At 47.0% G+C, this 14,650-nt stretch overlaps 1 protein-coding gene across 9 annotated transcripts in view; it reads right to left on the reverse strand.

Annotated features, from left to right (window-relative positions):
* Window positions 1–14,650, reverse strand: part of ACSL6 (acyl-CoA synthetase long chain family member 6) — a 56,256-nt gene that overhangs the window by 10,357 nt on the left and 31,249 nt on the right. For 6 of the 9 annotated variants that reach the window (XM_086758793.1, XM_086758796.1, XM_086758795.1 and 3 more), the window contains exons 10-15: window positions 10,004–10,077; window positions 6,854–7,066; window positions 4,210–4,344; window positions 3,426–3,560; window positions 1,511–1,606; window positions 611–683 (exon numbers count right to left, since the gene is read on the reverse strand). In XM_086758793.1, coding sequence (XP_086614919.1) covers window positions 611–683; window positions 1,511–1,606; window positions 3,426–3,560; window positions 4,210–4,344; window positions 6,854–7,066; window positions 10,004–10,077 — 726 coding nt within the window. The remainder of the gene's footprint in view (window positions 1–610; window positions 684–1,510; window positions 1,607–3,425; window positions 3,561–4,209; window positions 4,345–6,853; window positions 7,067–10,003; window positions 10,078–14,650) is intronic. The other 3 variants (XM_086758802.1, XM_086758800.1, XM_086758801.1) reach the window with 2 other exon arrangements.

Here is a 14,650-nt window from a genome sequence, read left to right on the forward strand (position 1 = left end):
GGCCAGACCTGTTAATATCCGATATCCGGGTTTCCAACTAGTATTTATTTGAATGGGTATGATACCTTTTCAAAACATGTTTATAAACATTAATGGATTATTTTAAGAAGAAGTTAAGCTGCAGTACTTGTACGTATTATCTGAATCTTGCTTAGTGCTAATTTTTACCTGATTTTGTGAAGATACTAAAGTTTTAATAGCCTGAAATACACAAAGTATTGAGTAGTGGTGGATCTGTATTCGAAGCCTGGGTTTGCTCACCAAGTACATATTAACCTTTTCTTTGTTCCAGCATTTCAATCTAACAAATGTTCTTTTAAATTCAGCTCCAGTGCTGTAGAGAGGACTCACAGCATCGGGAATGCAGAGATGAGAGTATCGCAAATAACAGCTCAAGGAACGATTCCATATCTCCCCAGGCAAACATGCCCAGCATCTGATCCCTGTGGATTTATTCTGGACTAGCAATACTTTCAAGAACATTACATTTGCTGAAGATTATTCACATGGTGGTGAATGTTGCACAACACCCCGTGATGTTACAGTGCAGAATTCTCAAAAGAAACATGCATTTCTTTTCTTTCTGGAAATGGTGGAAGAAAATCATTACCTGATGTCCAGTCACCCGGCGTCGTAAAGGTGCATCCCGCTGTGCATTCTGTTTGGCCATAACCTTCATAAACCTGGCAGAGAAACAGGTCTCTCTGAAACAGCACAGATGATTTCACTACTCCAGAATAAAACTGTAGGAATTGCATTGAGGGGCACAGTCCTGTGAGCTAATCCTGCCAGCTGCAACGCACAGGCGCACATTTAACGCAGGGACACTTCTCCTGGTTCCTCCTGTACACCCAGTTTTATCTACACGACTATGAATTGCCACGGCTCCGTAGAGCTGAAAATAGTGAGAAGACAAATTCAGCACTTAGCTTTTGAGTCAAGAAGGATGTTACTAGAAAAAGATATTTTTGTGGGACATTTTGAAAATACACCTTTTAATTTTTTTTTTCACCTAATTTTAGGCTCTTGAATGAGGCCTTTTAGTTGCCCTGGGCTTCCTAGTCAAAGAGAAATAACGCAGTGGAGGTCCAAAGTGGTTTAAATTGCCATCAGAGGATTATTTTTCTCCATTTATATATAGAGTAAAGCTCTTGTAACAAAGCTCCTGGCACATGCGTAAGCACATTTAATTGCACATACTCAATTAAGTGCTGAGAGATGGGTGGGATGAATCTCTGCTTTTTTTTTTTTTTTTGGCAGCTGCTCACAGCAAAGTCAGCATTTGCCTGCTGCTCCCTGCCCAGGGCCACGGGCCGTTCCCCCTCCAGCCCCACAGCTGCGGGGACACCAGGGCGCTGGGTCTGCCCGAGCCCCGCAGCTGCCGGTGGATCCATCCTGGTAAAGCCGTCCTGAATGCACCCCTGAGGTCCTAACCCACCTCCTGCCTTCAGCGCAGCGTGTTTCCTAGCGAAGGGCAAAGGAACAGCCGCAAGCAGCCGCGCGAGCCCACCTGACATCCAAGTGCCGCACGGAGGAAGCCCAGGACGGTCGGAGAGGCGGGGGCAGCGCCTGTGACTATCATGCGAACGCACCCGCCGAGACTTGCCTGTTCGATAGCAGGAGAGGACAAAAGAAAGCGTCACAGGTTATCACAGATGGCAAAACCGGCAGCATCGTCAGTATTGTGTACAGACAAAATATATCTATACACATTGCACAAAATGGTCCCAGTTCTGCCCTCTCTAGAATAGATGCAGCTGTGCTATGGAAATAAAAACTGGCACTGAATCGTTCCTTAGGGATAAGAAGCCAGCTAAATCTTAAAAGCAATAACTGTGTCCCTCATCGATAGAAATAACGTCCAAGAAACAACTCTTCCTCCATCAGATCCACGCGACATACGGAGCGAGCGCCCTACGTCTCTCGGAGGACCAGGGCAGCCATGTCCCTGCTGCACCCTTTCAGGAAAGCAGCCTTGGCCTGGGGGAGCACATCTGCCTCGGGGGAACTGTTGGGAAAAATCCAGACTTTTCCCTTCTCCAGTTTTCCTTGCTTGTTTGCACCTCGTTGTTTTTAATGAATTGGCTCTCAAGCCATCTAAAATAAGGCTGTCCCTTTTCTAAGGCAGATGACCTTCAAATACTTGTGGAGGGTACTACATCAATTCCTGTGTCACATTTTACTGCTTTTTTTTTTCTCCCCTTCACTTCCTTTTTCTTATTCCAAAAGTAAAAAGGAAACCCAGCACAAAAGAAAACAACTCCTGGTTGAGCCTGCCAGTCTCGCCAGATCCTGAATCAATATGCAGCCGGGCTTGCCTCATGTCTGCGCCCCCGTCCGCGTCGCGTGAACCCTGCTCCCAGTGCACGCTGAGGACAACTAATCCGCAGATGAAAAGTACAGTCAGTTTCTTTAGTTAAAAATAAAGTGGCGTCTCTCCAGATAAGTTATCCAATTAAAAAATGAAGTAATCAGAGCCTCCTGGAGTAGCACGGCGCCTGGAAAATCTGGTTTAAAGCCAATTTCATTATTTTTTTTCCTGAGATGTGTGGCACTCAGCAGAGCATTCTGATTTCCTTCCCCTGCTGTTAAATTGTTATTTACTTGTGCATTTTTCTCTACACCCTTATTCTTGTTTTCCTAGGAAAAACAACAGTTTGAATATCCCCAATTGAAACCTGACCCTAAATCCAATCGTGTCTATGGAGAATTTGCAGAGCACTTTGGAGCGACGCCTCTTTGATCCTACTCCTCTTTTCCTGACCACCTTCCTGAATTCCATCCCCACTGGCAGGAGACAGGAGTGGGTTTGATGCAGTCCTCTCGCCAGCCTGTTGCTGGGTGTGCGCGAGGAGAAACCATTTATTTCTCCATGGGGCACGGGCAGAGCCCGCAGCAGGTGCCCAGTCCCTGCAAGGCAGAGCGCCTGAAATACCAAAGGAGGTGAGAGCAGTCCTCGTGTCGGGCAGGAGGCAACGATCCTGCTTCTGGGCAGCTTCAGCTGGCAGAGGACAAGGGCGTCTGTCAGCTGGGAAGACCAGGCACTGTGCCGGTGCTGCTTTCTTGGTGCTGCTGAAGGAGGGATGTGGCAAAAGCTGTCGTAGGCTGCCTCGCATTTCCCCCTTCCTTTCTGGAAAACTATCCCTAATGGAAGTGGAATTTTGGCCTCTTACACATGGCGTTTAAAAATGAATACATAAATAAAAATAAATGTGGCAAAAGTTCACGTAGAAGTTAATGGAAAAAACAAACTGTGCTCCTTTTCCTTTTTCTATTCAATTTTTCAGTCTGTTGTTTGCTGGTGAGTAGCAATTGCTCACAGCTCATCATCAGGCAAGCGGACCGCACTGACTTTAAGGAAAACCAGTCATTGCTAGAAGAAATGATGGTTCTTTGACGTTAGACTCACTTCTTAAATTCCTCACCTGTATTTTATTGAAGAAAAGTTTATCCCACAAGCTGTCATTTCTAATAATCCCGTTTCGAACTTCTGCCTTTTTCCGTTTTGCAGCGAATTCCAGAACCCAGCGCTTGAGGGACGTGTCTGCCTGGCTGAAGATCTGCGGCAGTGCGGGGCGGCGGGCAGCGCGACACCCGAGAGAAAGAAAACATCAACAGCTGTTCTTACAATTACAGCGGCGCGGTTCTGCCAGTGCCAGGCAGGGCACACTGACATCGGCAGTACAGTTAAATAAGACTACGCGGGCTGTGCTTACCTGAGCTTAAACACACACCAGCATCAACTACATATCTACATCCCTCTCACGGGGCACCAGAACCCCCGATCCAACAGTCCTGACCTTGGGGAAAAATTAAATCAGTAGCTTGTGCTTAAGCTCATCTTTAGAGGATAAGTCTGCTGAGGAATAAATATTCCCAGCTGGTCAAACAGATTTAACATGATGACCAGGCATGTCTGTCTTAAGTACCTCTCAAGACCATCTCTCAGTTTTAAAGATTTCTGGATCCAAAGGCCAACCTCACATTTACACTGCAGTTCCTGATTTTGAGCTGCCAATGCCACCAGAAAGAGAGATTCAAGTTCCAAAACTGGTTGAAGAGCACAAAAAGTCCTGCTGCATTCCAGTTTGACTGGTGTTTCTCTGATGAAAAAAAATCCCTCGTCTCTGGAAGTGTCACTAGTGACCTCAGTGAGAGCAGAGGGAGAGGCTAACTTTATTATTACAAAAAGAACAAAATTAAACTCACCTTATCGTACATCCTGTTTAACAGCCGCGGCACGACAGGGAAGATGGTTGGACGCAATGCTTTCATGTCATCGGATAAGAGACGAATATCTCCTTGAAAGAACCCGATTCGCCCTCCGTGGCAATACACGACAGACTGATGGGAAGAAAAAGGAACACATGTAACCACTTCGCTTTGAATTCCCATGGAAGAGCATCCCGCCCAAACACAGAAGTGCCTTTCCTGAAATTCTGCTCTCAGTGAGGCAAAACAGGGCTTTAGAAATTTATGGAAATGTAACCATAAGTTTTGCACTGAATAGAAATAGGTGGATAGCTCTGGGCACTTTTCAGTACTGGCAATTCAGCATCCACCAAATTTGCCCCTGTTTCTGGAAGAAGGAGGAACCAAAGCTTTTAGAAGGGATTTCTCCTTCATCCCCTGCATACGGGGATGGAGAAGTCCGAGTTATGGTCAGATTCTGGATCTGAACTTCTCCTCTGAAGCCCAGACCTACGACAGCAGCTCACAGCACAAGGACCTACTGTGAATAAAGAAATGCATATTAAGGAACATTGCAAAACGTACTGAGCGGCAGCCGATTTTTAGATGTTAATACTTTAGTTTTGTTTAAATACAATATAGACTATGTTAGCAATACAGTGCCTGATCCTGTATCCCAGAAATAGAAGCCCACTTCATAAAAGGTGCTTGACTTGTATGGAAACTACCGATCCAGAAGTTTTGTACTCGGAATGGAAACTTCAATCAGGCCGGAAGGGAGCTGGGTGTGCGGATGGGGCAGGGCAGGCTGCCTGAAGCCGCAGCTCTGGTAGGCAGCAGTGCTGCAGAGGGCTAGTCACTGACTTGGTAAAACTGGCATTTTGTCACCAGAGAGCATTTCGAGACCAGCATCGCTCCTCTGCTTCTAGAGCACAAGCGGGACACGTCCTCAGCAAAGCGCCCGTGACGCCAGGAGCTGAGCCCAGCCTCCCTGAGCCCGGACCAGTCCGCTGGCTTTTCTGAGCTCTCCAATGTATCTGTTCAATTTTAACTGTAAGTTCCAGGAACTAATAATGTTGGCTAAAACTAGAGAAGTTGACACAGTGCTTGTTCAGAAAAAAAAATTGAAAATTATTTTTTAGCCTGTTTGAAAAAAAAAAAAAATCTTTATATTCATGAGCTTTTTTTAGCAGAGAGGATAAAGGTGAACATCCTTTGGAGGCCTTTCCCTTTCAATATGGCAACATCCTGTCAAATGAGGTTATCCCAAATATTTCTAATTCTTTTTTTTTTTCCCCCACATCAGATGACTTTTTAATAATTATATCCTTGTTTGCTGGCAAAGCAGTTTGCCTGAATAGAGGTGGCATACTGTCCAACTTGCCTTTTAAAAGTAGACTGGGCTGTAATTTTCCAAATCACTCATGGAATTTCACTTCCAATTTCCACATTTTTAACAGGGCAGAATATATTATTTCTGGCACAGTTGTTACTGAGAAGTGGGAGGCTTATCTGACTCAAAAACTGTGCTTTTAGCCTGAAACAGTCCTCCCTGAGAAAGCACAGAGCTGCAGCTGAATCCACATCCAGTTTCCACATGTTGGATCAGTTTTTAGTTCTCAGGCCAGGAGAACCGATGTGATCGTCTCATCTGACTTGCCTACCACACCAATTGTCACCTGTCTTTTCAGAAAGAGATGCGAGAAGGCAGTTGTGTGGGCTGGCACCAGTTAGCCCTTCTATTTGCCATTATTTCCAGGGGCTGCTGGCTCCCAGTTAATGCCCACCGCACGCTGCCCAGCCAGCAGGATCACGTGTGTCACACCACGGTCTCAGTTTCCTCTTTTTCAGTGTCTGCGAGTTTTTTGCAGACCTGGTTATTTATGCAATAAATGGATTTTAGCTGATGTAGAAAACAGCATGAAATAATTTTCACTCCTAGGATACCTGACCCTAGAGTGCTCTGAATGCTTTGAAAAGCTGCCCCCAAAATCGTGCGGGTGGCAGTTTGTGCTTTTTGACGAAGGGCCGTTTTCCAATCTCAGAGCCACCAGCATGAGCTGGAGAGCCTGGGAAGCTGTCCTGGGATGGCTCTGGACTCATGGCCACGTCACTGAGAGCAGAGGCCAGGCTTTGGTGTTACAGAATCATCGAATCCCAGGATGGTTTGGGTAGGAAAGGACCATTCAAGGCCACCCAGTCCGACCCCCCTGCAAGGAGCAGGGACATCTCCAACCGGATCATGTTGCTCAGAGCCCCGGCCAACCTGGCCTGGAATGTTTCCAGGGATGGGGCACCCACCACCTCTCTGGGCAACCTGGGACAGTGTCCCACCACCCTCAGCGTAAAAAAAAAAAATTTCCTAATATCTAATATCTAATTTGAGTCTACCTCCCTCTATTTTAGAGCCATTACCCCTCATCCTGTCACAACAGGCTCTGCTGAAGAGTTTCTCCCCAGCTTTCCTGTAGCCCCATTAGGCACTGGAAGGCCGCTCTAAGGTCTCCCCGGAGCACGTGGGTCTCCCTTATGCACGTGGCACTTCTGGAGTACAAGCTTTTTTTTAGTGTTACAAGATATCGCCGATTATTTAGTATTTTATTCATTTTAATTTCTTTTGGCGTGGAAAAAAAGACAATTTCCACTGACACCAGGACCTTACCTGTACCATTCTCTCAAACATGTGTGCTAAAGGCAAATAGGAAATGTGTACATCCTCACAAGTAGGAGACCACTGACTCTGGAAGAAAACACAAGGAGCCCCACGAGGCCTCGTCAGTTCAGGCAGGTTTCTTACCTGTATAACTCTTTCAAACATGTGAGCCAGAGGCAGGAAGGAGATGAGCACATCGTCCTGTCTCGGAAAGATCACTTTCTGCAGGTGAAGGGCATGGGAGACAGAAAGGAAAGAAACACTGACAGGAAGACAACAAGAAAGTCATAAAACAATAAAAAGAAAAATGGCACCAGAGGAGCAAAAGGGTAAAGATCATCGAGAGAGGAAGGGAGCAGCGTACGAAGTGAAGCGTTAAGCCACAGCGCCAATGAAGCTCAGTTAGCAGGAGGAGTGAAGAGCACGGAGATGTACACAGAGGGCAACGAAGAGGTCTCTCCAGGGCAGAAGGCCTATCGTCTTCACACAGCCCACGCTGGAAACGGAGGCTCACCCTGGCAGAGAACCCAATTTTTATGCATCGCTTTCTACCAAGAGGTGCCGGGACCGCGCTTTGCGCTCTCGGCTGCGTGCAGACCTGCAGGGTCCTGGCCAGACCTGGAGGAGCCTCCTGGAAAGCAGCGGGGCTCTGCAGGAGCATCAGTTATCCCCACTGCACAGAGCCCATCGGAGATCCACAGCGTTACTGGAGTCACAGCTATAGATTTTTTTTTTCTTTTCCTTTGGTTAATCATTGATTTGAATCAAAATATGTTGGAAAAAGTAATGATTTTTTTTTTCAGCTGCAAAAATTAATTACTTCTCTGTTAGTGTTTCTCGTAATTTTAAGTGATTAAAATGTGATTTTAAGGGCATTACCACCACCCCGCAGACAGGTGCAGTGAGGAAAAAGAAGGCTTAACAAATTACGTGAAAAATAAAAGTGATCAAAGTCTTCAGTTTGCCAAGGTTTTGATTCTGTCTTGCAGGCTGGAATAAACAAACACCCCGAGAGCCTTACCTGATCCACGCCCCAGAAGAAAAGCAGCCTTTCCACCTGCATTTCCAAGGGCAAGGCTTGCCATAGTATTATGGATTAGAAAAACCAAGAGCTTGATTACCCAATAACTTGCACCAAGGCCAGCAGTGAGCGGGAAATGGGGATAAACTCCATTTGCTCACAGTATTAGCAGTTATACCCACTTCGCATCTCCACTGCTGTGATGGAATCGATAGCCCAGGACCTGAGACACGCCGCTGGATGGAGGCACAGGAGTTTCTCCCTTGGGGAATACTTTATTGAAGTTAAATCTGGGCAAGTCAGATTTGGGTGTGCCCTCCCAACCATTACCTAATGAGGTCAAACATGACTGACCATGCGGGTATTTTCAGTATCGCTTTTCATATTATTTTATGTGTCAGTCTGAATTAAGCCATTAGGGCCTGCAGATCTGTTTATTTATACATTTTTTCAGATTGGCCTCATTTTCTGCAAGCACAGTAACATAAAACCACTAGCATCACTAGCCACGCTGCCTTTTTTTTTTTTTAAACTGCTTTAAGTGCCCAAAGGATAAATGATTTGGTTTTAAATCGGACCAAAATGGTGACATTGAATAGTGTTTCACAGTTGGCACAGTTGTCCTGTTAAAGGTAAAAATGAAAACAGCTTCCTGGCATTTCAGAACATCCATATGGTAAAGCTATAGGTTCACTTCAGAAATGTCCCATTTATAAAAATCACTGACCTAAGCAAAACTGGCATAAGAGTGTGTAAACAGCAAATCTACAGCACTTCTCAGCTGTAGGTGTTTTTATTTTATTAACTGACACTACTTCCAAGTATTTCGTCCGTTGCTTGATCTCATTACTGTGGCTCGACACTGCCCTGATTGTGTGGGTCGGCTACGGGCGCTTACACCCTCACCAACACCACTCTGGTGAGTGCAGCTGTCGAATTTACAACCACTTACACCAGACTGACGTCGCAATCTAATACCTCCGAGATTAATCCGAGTCCCATCGCCACCAGCGATCACTAAATCCATTTCTGTGGGCCAGCCCTGGAAGCTGCCGTGTTCCCTCAGCTCCCTCTAAATTCATTCTCTTCCAAAATAAATGTTCCTGCCCTTCGAAACTCAGACATTTCTATGCATCAGCTTTCATCTGTGCATCTCGCTGCCCTTGAAGCCAACAAAAGCTCCGTGCCGCGAAGCCCGAGGGCTCGCTGCAGTATTTCATACTGCAAATTACTGGAGTCACAACCCTGCACATACTTGGACACAGGAGTTCCGTGGGATTTCTCCCATCACGTGTCCAGGTTTCTTTACAACAGTGATCTGGAAATCTCAGGAAGTTCAAAGATTAAGATGATAAAACTGCAGTATTTTCAGCACCAACGATAAAACCAGCAAGGGATGTAAGGTAACAAACTGTCCATCCTGTGTACAGATCACTACTTTATAGAATTGCCTGCTTACTAGAAAAAAAAAAATAGATTCGTTATATTTGTTAGGTACAAGCTGTACAAAATCCTTAATACGTTGTGCTAAAGCAATTCTGCTTCCTATGTTTTTTCTGAACACAAGTTTATGCGTTGCATGAAACATATTTATACAGGTTCTTTGCCAGTGGTGTGCTTTTTTAAAATATGTGTAACAGAAACTGAGATATACTTTAATATCAATGAAATTAACCATTCTTGTGAAAAACATATATGCTTTTATAAATATATATATATATACACACACACTTTATATGCAGAGAGCTTTCAAATAAATGAGGACATTGTGGGAGCCCAATGGGACGCAAAGAGCACAAGCAGACCCTGTGCTCGTTTTCAAGCACCAGTTGCAACTGTACAGGGCTTGTTTGCTCTCCTAGCTCTTCAAAAGAAGTTAACTAATTGATTTACAGGAGCTAACATCGCTCCCCAGCAGCACTTTGTGCCCTGCAGAGCCAGGGAGCCGCTGCTGGCAAGGGGATTTAATGCCCTCCAGCGCTGTAAGCTCAGACTTGCTCCCATTTCCATGGATTTTTCCCTCTGAGCAAGAGGAATTTCACCTCTTATCTGCAGGAGCACGTTCCCAGCCCGTGCCGGGACACAGCTTAACTCACGCGCTCTGCACACAGCAACGTTTTTGAGATCAGAGTATTCACCTCCGTCACTTTCAGAAAGCCTGAAAAATCAGCAACCACGTTCCCGTGAGTCAGCATAGCACCTTTGGGGTTTCCTGAAAAGAGACAGAGAGAGATTTTAAAAGATGAGCCGGTGGGTAAATTCCAAAACCTTAACAAAAACCAAAATAGGAACTGGTTAAAATACTAAGTTCTCTCTTTGAATTTTAAAACTTAGGTCATTTTCAGAGTCATTTCTGTGCAGTAACATGCACCAAAAGCACTGACTGCAGTACTCAAACAGAACAGGTAATGCATGGTAAATAAAAGGCTACAAGACGACTGCAATTAAGGGAAGTCATTAATATTGTCAGCAGCAGAGCAGAGGGGTCCTGGAGACAAGGAGCTGGCCAAGCCCCAACGCGTCACCCCGGTGCCTGGCCCCGCGCTTGCAGCATTTCACCGCCGCCGTGCCAGCAGCTCCACTCCGCCCGTTTTTGCGTTTTCGCCCTCTTTCCTCTTCAACTGAGAACCCCCCTTCGCATCATAACCCAATTTCTGGATTTGCTATCTGTTTGTTCACCAAAATACGGTGAACGCGCAGGTTGAAAGCTCTGAGCACACAAAGTGGGGCCAAGGGTCCCGTTCAAAACACCCTGCAGCATTGGCACGTGGGACTTGGCACGTCCTCGTGTCACAGCACTGTCCCTCTTCATCATCCTCAGAGGGTTTATTTCCTAAAAGAAGGTGTAGCTCAGCTGAAATAAAGATTACAGAGCCAGCCTCTCTCTCTAGCGTGTTTTTAAGCAGATTGTTTTAATTCGATCACACCACTGCAGCGTAGCCATGCAGACGCAGATCGGAGGAGCTTTGCCGGCTGGTACCCTGCGTGGCCCCGGCACAGCGGGCACATGGATGCCCCGGGAGCTTTGCAATGCTGCTACAGCTGACAATGGATGCAACAGCCTCACAAAATTGTATGCCAGCCAGAATTTTATTCATTCTGGCTTCCTCAGATTTGGAAGGGGCAATGGTGTTCTGCGAATTGGTTTCAGCACAGGAAAATACACTTAATCCTCTCCGCTGCAGAGCAGCGTGCAGGCTGCGTCGGCAGCCCTTCGGCGCGGGCTGAGCCACGGTGCTGAGCCCTGAGCCCTGACAGCTTCACTGGCATCATTTCTGCCCAGCCTCTCAAACAATTAAATAAAGGCCCAAACAAAAGCCGTAATTATTGCACGTGTTTATTGCACCAGAGCAGGACATTTTGCACACAGGGTATTTCAGTGAAAACCCGAATCTGGTGTTCCAAGTGCCTTTGAGCACTCCAGTCCCAAATGCTTGCAGATGAACACACTGCACAGGAGCTGGTTTGGTCTCACACGCATTTGTCCCCTGCCGAAGCTCCGTGGTGAAGCTAGGGCTGTCGTCTTTGCCCATCACAACTGCTCCCGTCCTAATGCGTTGTACGGACAGGCTCGCGGGCACCAGTCGCCTTTCGTTTCGTATTTTCATAGCTGGGGGCTCACGTGGATCCAGACCTCAAGAAAAATCCCATGCACCACTGTCAGTTGTAAATCTACGCCAACCACCCAGAAATTGCTGGTGTTATTTCAGTTGTCTCTAGCCAAATCTGCGTGCTCAGCCCCTGCAGTTCTACAAGCCGCCGCGCTCCCGCAGGGTTGCGCAGGTTTCTCTGCATCAGCAGCCCACGTGCCGGTGGAGAGGATGTGCTCAGTACTGGTTTGGAAACACAAAACCGCACCCTCCAGCTATACCAGCGGCAGATCCGGCTCCTGCACCTCGACGCAGCTCTTCAGACTTTTTTTTGGAAGATTTCTCAGATGCTTTGAGACCTCAGACTCATTTACTTATTCCACCTCTGAGGGGTTTTTTTAATGCACATTCAGTACCTCTGCTCAGATCACCATACATGCCTGGACGCGGTGTAAACATCCTGGCTCCTTCCCCGCATCCCGCCCACAGCAGGTTCAGCATCGCAGCCAGGCTGCGGCGTTAAGGGTGCCCGAGCAGCAGCGCTGGAGCCAGGACAGCCTTCATCCAGAGGAATCCAGGACAAACCACGCTGCTCACCTTCTTCAGTTCTTCTGTTTGAAGAGTTAACCCAGCAGAGCAGGTGCTCCTTGCTACAAGCTGTTTCCTAGAATGACTGCTTTGAGAGGAATAGGTTGGCAGTGATACTGCTTTTCTTCTTAAAACAACAACAAAAAAAACCACCCAAAACCAAAACAAAACAAAAAAACCAACAAAAAACCAACCAAAAAAAAAAACCAAAAAGAAAATCCATGCCAGACCTGTAACACTGCTCCTAAGTTTGAATTTACTCGTAAAGACACACCCTGTGTGTCCTGTTAGGGAGTGGGTGGCTGCCATGCCGGTCAGTTAACAGCCCAGGTATGGCAGCTTCTCCTTATCTTGGTGCCAGGCTGCTGTGACCATTCTCGTAGGCAACAGAAGGACCCTTTCCACATCGCTAAATGGCTCTTTCAAGTGGCAGCTTCAGCACTAACTCGGTGGTGGGATCCATCAGCATTTTGGGATGCAAGTGCTTTCCTTCCCCGAGGAGCCTCCGGCAGGCAGGGATGTGCGCTGGCAGGCTGTGAGGAACTGCTGGGAAGTGATTTTTATCCAATAGGTTCCAGGTGGATCTTTGAGGAAATGACAGTTTGCTTCTCTGGAGTAGCCAGCATGAAGAATTGTATCCTGATGGTCTGGGGACATCTGCGTGCCTTTGGCCCATTTGAGAGCTGATGGTTTCTTGGTACAACAACAAAAGTTGGTGTTGTTGTCCGAGCTCAGCAGCCTCAGTCTCTTCCTTCAGCCTGTGGAGGCACTTGGACATCTGAGCCTATCAAAGAAAAGCACACATTAAAGTCCACTGCTGGGTTTTTTATAAACAGCTAAAACTGTTTGCAATTCTACAATTTCCAAGTAACAGACTCTATAGCGAAGATTGGTTTCATACCACACAAAAATATTTAGAGCCCTTCAGAACTGAAAAAGCACTTGCGAACATATCCGTTGTAGGAAAATTCTGAATCTGGTCATTAAAAATACCCCAACGTGGGCTACACAAACAGCCGAGCCTTTGACATCAGAGCACAGCGTGGAAAGCAGACCAGTGTTGATGCAACCCCTGGAAAAGCCTGAGGGTGATGTGCAAAGCCCCCCAGCAGCAGAGGATGGGCTGGTGGCTCACAATGCACCACTCAGAGTTCAGTTTGCAGGTGATGTGCAGAATTTGAAATCTCTGCTTTGGGTGGGAGAAAGCGAATGAGCTCCCTGGTTGTCCTATTTCTGTAACTTCAGGCACGTTCCTAAGAAAAGCACCAAGTCCGAAACTGTCCCGTGACTGCATTTGCACATTAAAAAAGCCCCAAAACACCAAACCCCCCTCTATTCAGAATTTCTTATTTAGAAATAAAAATATCAATAAAAATGTGACTTGAAAAAATAATTGCTCTGCACTTTAAAGTCCACACAATCAAGTTGTGCCCCACGGTATCTGTAGGCTCGTCTCCTTTGGTTTCCTACCATTCCCACTCGTGCCCGGCCACTTTGCGCTGGCACAGCCGGCGCTGGCGCCGTGCTCGGCTGAGACGTCCCCATCCTGCGCTGGGCTCAGCCTTTTCCTTTTAGGAATTCCCGCTGCTGAGACAGCGCGGAGTCACAGGCTGCTTTCACGCAGTGCACTGCCTTGGGTGCTCTGAAGTGCACAGGTCTCAAAACTAAGAGCGATGCATGAAGGTAAAAAAAAAACAAAAACAAAAACAAAAAAAAAAACCAAAGCCCTTCAACATATTTTGAGTTTGTGCTTGGAACTGGTAAAGTAGTTGCCTACCTGATCTGCAGTACAAGTCTTCTCTGTGAGGAGGAAGATGAAGATGTCCCCTCTTGCTCAGCCTGTTCTGCAGGCGTTGTGCTCTGCAGGCTGAGCAGCACAAGCAGCTCCCTTCTCGGAGGGCAGCTTGGTGTCAAGTGGCATCTTCCAACCCAAACCACTCTACGATTCTATGATCTTCTGCTTGCCTGGGTGAGTGGAAGCCGAATCGGGATGGTGGAGGGTCAGACCAAGCCTTGAGCAATCCTGAGAGCACAGGTGAGCCTGGAAGAGCCGCTGCAGCGGCCCGGGGAGCAGGGTCCTTCCCTGCAGGTCAGTATAAAGGCGGTTTCCCAAGCAATCACGCCTTGTGCATCTGCGCTGTCCGCCCGTCTGTTTGCTGTACAGCATTTTGGTAGATGTTATGGAAATTGAGTTCTCCAGAGCAGGAAATTCCCGCAAGCTGTACGAAAACCAGGGTCTGGAGAGAGAAGAAAGCGCTGCTCCTGCTAGGAAGAGGCAGGAAAACGATGCTGCTTAACCTCTCTACAAAAAAGGCGCCAGCGGCGTGCGAGCACCGGCAGCGCAGGCTGCCCAGGCTTGTCCCGGAGCCCGCCCCAGCACACCGAGCCCCAGGGCCAGCCCGAAGAGATGGGCCACGCGCGAGCAAGCTGGGCCACGCCGCGGAGGAGGGACGCTGGCGGGGCTGGGGACATGGGTGTTCTTGGGACAGAGAATGGAAAGCTGTGGAACCTGCCTTTTTTTTTTTTTTTTAAAAAACATCTGCAGAAGATAAATACTAATCAATCAAGCATTTCATAACTGCACTGCAAAACAGGAGGCAGAACATG

This window comes from Chlamydotis macqueenii, chromosome 14, assembly GCF_036417535.1.
Source record: "Chlamydotis macqueenii isolate bChlMac1 chromosome 14, bChlMac1.mat, whole genome shotgun sequence".
NCBI lineage: Eukaryota > Metazoa > Chordata > Aves > Otidiformes > Otididae > Chlamydotis > Chlamydotis macqueenii.